Raw genomic sequence first — 8505 nt, 5'->3', positions numbered from 1 at the left:
GTTATTATGCTGAGACTTGTAGTGTTCCAGAAGTAAATGTCATTCTGCCAAGAAGTTGTGCCCCTGGTAGGACAGGTTCTGGTACCTAGACAGGACTGGTTATTCTTCTAAGACCTTTGGACATTCTGTTTTGCTGAGACTTGTGGTGCTCCACAGGATACCTTGTAGAACCTGTGCTAACCCAGGGAGAAATCCATTTACTGTGCCTGCAGTGCCCTAAGCAGGAGAGGTAATACTGCTGGGACTTCAAGTACCCCTAACAAAACAGGGGGTTCTGCTGATCGTTGTGGTGCCCAAGAAGGAAGAAAATCCTGGTAGGTAGAGAGGAGGCTCTGCTACTACAAATACTGCTGGGACTTATGGTGCAACAAATAGAATGGAGCCATCTACTGAGATGTGAGGAGACCTAAAGTGGTGCCTGCTGTAATTTGTGCTTCCCCAGAAGTTTGCACTTCTAGGACTTGTGGTGCCCCGGAGAGAAGAGTGCAGTAGAAAGTGATTACAGCAAGAGCCTTGAGCCTTTCAAAAGGCTGGGGGTGTTCCTGCAATTTCCACAGTCTGGTGTCATCCTGCCAGGGGGCACACAGCAGGTAGGGCAGGGGCTGAGATCAGGATCCACAATAAAAGGGAAAGTAGTAATTATTTTGGATTGAAGCCTGGGGCAGAAAGGGGGAAAGCTCTTTATAGGGCTAGAGATATATTTATTTATTTATTTATTTATACCTATCTATTTATATATCATCTGTATCTAGTTATCTGTCTGGATCTCTCTCTCTCTCTCCATATATATATATATGTATCTATCATCTATATCAGTCTTGGGCCTCTTGCACACGACCAGCATATGGCAGGTCCACAATACATGGGACACCGGCCGTGTGCATTCCGCGTCACGGATGCGGACCCAGTCACTTGAATAAGTCCGCAAATCCGGAGATGCGGTACAGAATGGAAGCACTACAGAGTGCTTCTGTGGTGTTCCGTGCTTCCGTTCCACAAAAAGATAGAACTTGTCCTATTTTTTTGCGGAACGGAAGGATCGCGGATCCCATTTAAGTGAATAGGGTCGCGATCCGCATGCGGCTGGCCCACGGTTGGTGCCCGTGCATTGCGACGTTCGTGTGCAAGAGGCCTTATATGGATATTGTTTTTTGTCTCAGAAAATGTCTCAGCTATGCAACATATGCATAAAGATGTCCCAGACTGTGTTAGGGTAGCTTCAGAAGGGTGTAATATGGCAGCATTCTTCTATTGTATATTATTCATCTAGGGCCATCCTGCATTCTAGATCCCCTTAGGGTTCTATGGGATTCGATGGAGATCTAAGTTCAGTTCAGTAATGCAGATGGTGACCTTAATGTGGACCCTAAAATGGGGCTCTGGAATGAGAATATAAGAACATATATTTAGGATGTTGTGCATTCCTCACACTTCTGTGTAATGTCAGACTTTTTGTTTATCTCAGATTTCTATTATGTATAGGCTGTAAATATAAAAGTCCTATTTTCAAAGAGGGAGCAAGGACCCCCGCTGAAACTTTCTATGAACGAACCCTTAATAGGACAGGGCTATGCATACAGTCTATATACAGCAGAATATAGGGAGGACATATGCCAGCAATGCTCAGTTTATGGGGCAATATTCTGCATGGGGCATTGGATCCTGCCATAATGTCCAGTCTTGTTTTGTTCCTTTTAACTGCAAATGACCGGTGGCAGACTGGTGATATTCCCCCTGCAGGCACAGCCAGACCATCATTAAATGACAAATTACTTCTACAGCTCTGCTAATTTGTTAATTTGAGGCTCTTGTGTTGCACACCGCACTGTTCTAATGCATAGAGGTGCTGGCTTATTGTACTGCTGAATTACACCTATTAACTGCTGGCCACAAAGGCCTCGAGTAGGACATATGCAGGAGGCTAACTCTGCTATGGCGGGGAAATGTGGAAGTAAACCTTCTATGGTCCTAAATTCAGGACTGTTCCATCAGGACAAACAATGAGGCAGATTTACTCATGTCTTCTAAATTTAAAGGAGCTTTCTGTGGAAATGTTAAACAAGGGTTAAAAATATAAAAATAAGGGCAGGTTCTGTAACAGTTTATTGTTCCGTTCTTCTGATCTGTCAGAACAGTCAGGTGTGCGCCACCAATGAGGCCAGGTGAGGCGATCGCCTCAGGCAGCACCAGGTTGGGGGCAAGAAGGGGGCAGCGGAAGGGCCAAGGGCAATGAGCGCTTTCATTGTGGCAAAGGGGTTAGGTTAAGATATTGGCATAGGGGGGGGTGCCGTTTCAGTTTTCACCTCAGGCAGCAGAAAGGCTAGGTGCACCCCTGAGAACGTTGGTAGGATTACAACCACCGGCACCCCCAATTATCCCATTTCCCTGATCTAATGGAGTGGCAGGATGAGCATGCGCCTTGCTTCTCCGTTCATTCTCTAGGAGAACACCAGAAATAGCCGAGCGTGGTACTTGTCTATCCCCAGCAGTCCCATAGAGAATGAATGGAGCGGCAGGGGGCATGCCCTACCTGCTGCGCTAATAAATCAGGGGAAGAGGACCCCGTTCTTGGGATCATTGGAGGACACAGCAGTCAGACCCCACTGATCAATTAGTTATTCCCTATCCTATGGCACAACCCCTTCCTTTGTGTATAGGCACCTATCAAAAGTAAAATAAATGGGCCTAAACACAGCGGACAAAGCTTGTTCCTGACATGTTTGTTAAGCACTTTGAACAATTCTGGCATTTTTGGCCAGGAAAACCTCCTGTAATATTTCTAGAGTACACTGTTATTTTTAGTATATTTTGCTGTCCATAGTGACAAGACGTCACATAATTGCAGGGTCCAACTCATACTACTGTGCATCACCATTGCAGGTCCTCAAGACACAAATTATCTTGGTTGTTAAATGGGTATGCCGATAATAACAAATTATAACCAATCCACTGGACAGGTGATAACTACTAGATTGGGGGGGTCCAACCCTTCTGCTCGGCTTCTGCTGACAGCCCCATGCTTGACCGCCACTCCATTAAAATAGTGGAGATGGGACCCTCATTCTGGCAACTGGTGGGGGTCTCAGCAGCTGGAGACCTACCAAACATTCACCTAACCAATAGATAGTTGGTAAATGCTTTAGGCTGGAGCACCCCTTCACTCTTTGTTTATGAAGGGGTTTTGGAGCTGAGAGTTAGGGCTAATGCACACGACCGTATGTATCCAGTAATAGAACAGTGCAATTCTTTTCCGTCATGCGGACAATAATAGGACATGTTCTATTTTTTTGTGGAACGGAAATACGGACATACGGAAACGGAATGCACACGGAGTAACTTCAGTTTTTTTTGCAGACCCATTGTAATGAATGTTTCCGCATATGGTCCGCAAAAAAACTGGAATGGACACGGAAAGAAAATACGTTTGTGTGCAAGAGGCCTTAGTGAAAATGGAAAATGGAATAAACATCATGGTGACTGTGAATGGTGAATATAACATGGGTTTTATATTTTTTTCCCCTAAATGGACTAAAAAACTGAAGCAAAAACATAAAAAATTACATAAAACAGCCTTTTCACATCGATTACAAGAATATCCCCATCTCCTAGTGAATGCCCCTCAGGAATTGTGAAATTGTGAGAGTACAGAGAAGAGAAGAGAATTCCTGCCCCTCTTCCAGGCTCCGTCCTATTCTCCCTGATTCTCCACACTCTCCTAGAAGAAGAATACAGCTGAGCGGACACTGACAGCAGATGGACTGCCCTGCAAACATCCAACATGTCAGCCCTGTATAGGGAAAAACTGACACATACTGTATTACATAAATTATTCATGATAGATAGATTGATAGGATAGACAGGCAGATTAGATAGATAGATAGATAGATAGATAGATAGATAGATATGAGATAGATAGATAGATAGATGGAGAGATAGATAGATAGATAGATATGAGATAGATTGATAGATAGATTGATAGATAGATGATAGATAGATAGATAGATAGATAGATATGAGATAGATAGATAGATAGATAGATAGATAGATAGAGGATGAGACTTATTTCCTGCTGCGGTGCCCCAAATACTCAGCAGTGAGGGAGACTCATTTGAGGAGACTGTCTGATCTCTGCCCAGACTTCACCTCCATGGAGGATAAAGAGAGACTCTCCATACTGCTGGGAAAGAGGAGAATACAGTGGACACAGCAGCACAATATATTACCGCCTGCTATAGACTGAGAGGAGCCTGATATACCATGGACTCCTTTATCCCCACCCTGGACGTGTCCCCACTCCCCAACCCTACCCAATTATTTCCCACTTGCTTTGGCAATGCTAAAATGTGTTTAGTCCTGCTAATTAGATTTGATTTGATTAGATAGATAGATAGGAGATAGATAGATAGATAGATAGATAGATGAGATAGATAGATAGATAGATAGATAGATAGATAGATAGATAGATAGATAGATATGAGATAGATAGATAGATATGAGATCGATAGATAGATAGATAGATATGAGATAGATAGATATGAGATAGATAGATAGATAGATAGATATGAGATAGATAGATAGATAGATAGATAGATATGAGATAGATAGATAGATAGATATAAGATCGATAGATAGATAGATAGATAGATAGATATGAGATAGATAGATAGATAGATAGATATGAGATAGATAGACATGAGATAGATAGATAGATAGATAGATAGATAGATATGAGATAGATAGATAGATAGATATGAGATAGATAGATATGAGATAGATAGATATGAGATAGATAGATAGATAGATATGAGATAGATAGATAGATATGAGATAGATAGACATGAGATAGATAGATAGATAGATAGATAGATAGATAGATATGAGATAGATAGATAGATAGATATGAGATAGATAGATATGAGATAGATAGATATGAGATAGATAGATAGATAGATATGAGATAGATAGATAGATAGATAGATATGAGATAGATAGATATGAGATAGATAGATATGAGATAGATAGATAGATAGATAGATAGATAGATAGATATGAGATAGATAGATAGATAGATATGAGATAGATAGATAGATAGATAGATAGATAGATAGATATGAGATAGATAGATAGATAGATAGATAGATAGATAGATAGATAGAGGATGAGGCTCATTTCCTGCTGTGGTGTCCCAAATACTCAGCAGTAAGGGAGACTCACTTCAGGAGACTGTCTGATCTCTGCCCAGACTTCACCTCCATGGAGGATAAAGAGAGACTCTCCATACTGCTGGGAAAGAGGAGAACACAGCGGCCACAGCAGCACAATATATTACAGCCTGCCATAGACTGAGAGGAGCCTGATATACCATGGACTCCTTTATCCCCACCCCCCAACCCTACCCAATTATTTCCCACCTGCTTTAGCAATGCTAACATGTGTTTAGTCCTGCCAATAAAGCTGATTTGATTAGATAGATAGATAGATAGATAGATAGATAGATATGAGCTAAATAGGTACATAGATAAATAGATAGATAGATAGATAGATATGAGATAAATAGATAGATATGAGATAGATAGATAGATAGATATGAGCTAAATAGGTACATAGATAAATAGATAGATAGATAGATAGATAGATATGAGATAAATAGATAGATATGAGATAGATAGATAGATAGATATGAGATAGATAGATATGAGATAAATAGATAGATATGAGATAGATAGATAGATAGATATGAGATAGATAGGTACATAGATAAATAGATAGATAGATAGATAGATAGATAGATCCTTACAGTGTGCACACAGCTCCTCTGCTCTGTACAGACTTCAGACCAGTGACTTGGTGGAGGGGCAGCTGTTGGAGGAACCTGTGGAGGGTGAGGGGGTAATAACTGCACCGTATGTTTCTTATGTCTCAATCAGAAGCGGAACATAAGATCATCTTTTACTTCCGTTCTACAGGGAGCAGAAAATTGCTATTATTATCCAGCACCCTGAGCATGGAGAGGAGCTGTAGATCAGGATGGAGCGTGAAACCAGTGGAGAAAGGGATGAATGACCATATCCCTAGTGCACTGTGGGGGTCTCCTGCTGGAGAACATGCCCTGTGGGGGCTGCCACACTGATGTTCATATGAACAGGGGGTCTCATGCTCTATGTCTGAATATTTTGTAGAATATTATCTATTGATCAATCTGTCTCATCTCCTATCGATCTATCTATCTCATATCTATCTATCATATTTATCTATATCTATCACACATATCTATCTATCTATCTATCTATCTATCTATCTATTATCTATCTATCTATCCCTTACCTATCTATCTATCTCTCTATCTATCCCATATTTATCTATATCTAACTATCACATATATCTATCTATCCAATATCTATCTATCTCATATCTATCTGTCTATCTATCTATCTATCTCATATCTATCTATCCCATATCTATCTATCTCATATATATCTGTCTGTCTATATATCTATCTATCTATCTATCTATCCTTATATATGTCTGTTGAGAACAGCAGAGCGGAATCTCCTTTGTAAATCAGGCTCTATGAAACTAATGTTCCTTCAATTATTGAGCTGTGAAAGGGTTCATGGTTGATTGGACATTGGAGTGAGTCTTTTGTCTTTTGATGGCCAGAGGCCATGGGTCAAGTGTCCTATTCAGATGTAAATGACTGGAGTGTATAAATGGGGATTCCTTCAGAGGCACCATCACACTTACATCTTGTCTTCCAAGATAACAGTCAACAATCTCCACCATGGTGACCCATCCCGAGTCCAGGGAGCACAGCAGCCTCAGGAAGGTCAGTACCATCCCAGTATATGGTAGCCTCCCCTCCAGCTGGTATGACTGGTATTATAGTACATGTGACCACCGCTAATGTCTCTGTTATCTTCCAGGTCTCCAAACCATTGATGGAGAAAAAGAGAAGAGCCAGGATCAATGTGTCCCTGGAACAGCTCAAAACCCTTTTGGAAAAGAATTACTCCCAGAATGTAAGTCATCAGTTTTCTGTTATTTGAGAAATGCTCCAATATAGATGATATATAGATGGTATATATTGTATATGGCAGGCAGAACTGTTTGTGTTAAATATCATGTTTTTATCCATTGCAGATTAGAAAACGCAAGTTAGAAAAAGCAGACATTCTAGAACTTACTGTGAAATACCTGAAAACCCTGCAGAACTCTATACAAGGTAAATGGGGCCCTATCTTAATGTGGGGTGCTTTAAGTTCTATCTAATATCTGTCTATCTAATATCTATCTATCTATCTTTCTATCTATTCTATATCTATCTATCTCATATCTATCCGATATATTATCTATCTATCCTATTTTCTGTCTATGTATCATATCTATCTAATCTATTATCAATCTATCTAATCTATCTATCTATCTATCTATTCTATATCTATCTATCTATCTCATATCTATCCGATATATTATCTATCTATCCTATTTTCTGTCTATGTATCATATCTATCTAATCTATTATCAATCTATCTAATCTATCTATCTATCTATCTATTCTATATCTATCTATCTATCTCATATCTATCCGATATATTATCTATCTATCCTATTTTCTGTCTATGTATCATATCTATCTAATCTATTATCAATCTATCTAATCTATCTATTTATCTATCTATCTATCTCCTATCTATCTATCTATCTATCTATCTATCTATCTATCTATCTATCACCTAATCTTTGGATCTAGCTACAACCGCCCCTACTTTTAAACATTGAAGTTGACCAGTGATGTCCTTATCCAGCAGGTTCTCCAGTCTTCAGTTCAGAATATCAAGCTGGATTCAGAAACTGTCTGAGCAGTGTGAGCCAGTTCCTGCTAAAGTCTGAGGAGTGTGGTGGACACATGGGACAACTCTCCCTGGTGAAGGACCAGCCCCTGGTCTTGCAGATGACTTGTTTCAGCACCAAGGACAGCAACCACATTTCCAACTCTGCCTCTCCTACTAGATTCATCTCCCACCAGAAGACCCCTGCAAATGTGGCATACACAAGGTTATGGAGTCATCAGCCCAAAAAAGTCAAGTCCCCATGTCTTGAGCCATCACCTCTCCCAGGCAGCACTGAGCAGCCAGCACTGTCCATAACCCATAGTCCTGTTATTCTGAACCCCAGTGGCAGCAGATGTCCAGTGCAGAATGTGTGGAGACCCTGGTGATCCCTCCAGACCCATAGAGCCCACTCCTCTGGAGGCAAATCCTTCTGTTCTTTATAAGAATATTTGTAATCTGGTGTATGCCAGCCATAGCTCAGTGAGATTGGATATTCTATGTATATTATATGAATAGCTCTATTTTTAAACTGCTAATTGTATATATGGTGTCAAATAAATGCTGAAATGTATAAATCAAAAAGGTTTGGTCATGTATTTTAAAATAACGTAAGGATTTGGGTGTGTGTGTCATTGTTATGGCGAAATTATAAAGCGACTGGGTTAGAGAACCC

At 40.3% G+C, this 8505-nt stretch overlaps 1 protein-coding gene across 1 annotated transcript; it reads left to right on the top strand.

Moving 5' to 3' along the window:
• The first annotated feature begins 6781 nt into the window (after positions 1-6781).
• On the top strand, positions 6782-8218 carry HES3 (hes family bHLH transcription factor 3). Its single transcript, XM_044277601.1, has 4 exons — positions 6782-6826; positions 6924-7019; positions 7141-7222; positions 7806-8218. Exons 1-4 carry the CDS (start codon positions 6782-6784, stop codon positions 8216-8218), a joined length of 636 nt encoding a protein of 211 aa, XP_044133536.1.
• Positions 8219-8505: the final 287 nt, after the last annotated feature.

This window comes from Bufo gargarizans, chromosome 2 (genome assembly GCF_014858855.1).
Source record: "Bufo gargarizans isolate SCDJY-AF-19 chromosome 2, ASM1485885v1, whole genome shotgun sequence".
Taxonomy (NCBI): domain Eukaryota; kingdom Metazoa; phylum Chordata; class Amphibia; order Anura; family Bufonidae; genus Bufo; species Bufo gargarizans.
This window is presented reverse-complemented; position numbering and strand designations above follow the sequence as displayed.

Coding starts and splice junctions, on each gene's coding strand:
- HES3 (XM_044277601.1), top strand. CDS start 6,782: ATGGTGACCCATCCCGAGTCCAGGGAGCACAGCAGCCTCAGGAAG. Junction 6,827..6,923: donor AGCACAGCAGCCTCAGGAAG/GTCAGTACCATC, acceptor GTTATCTTCCAG/GTCTCCAAACCATTGATGGA. Junction 7,223..7,805: donor CCTGCAGAACTCTATACAAG/GTAAATGGGGCC, acceptor GTCCTTATCCAG/CAGGTTCTCCAGTCTTCAGT.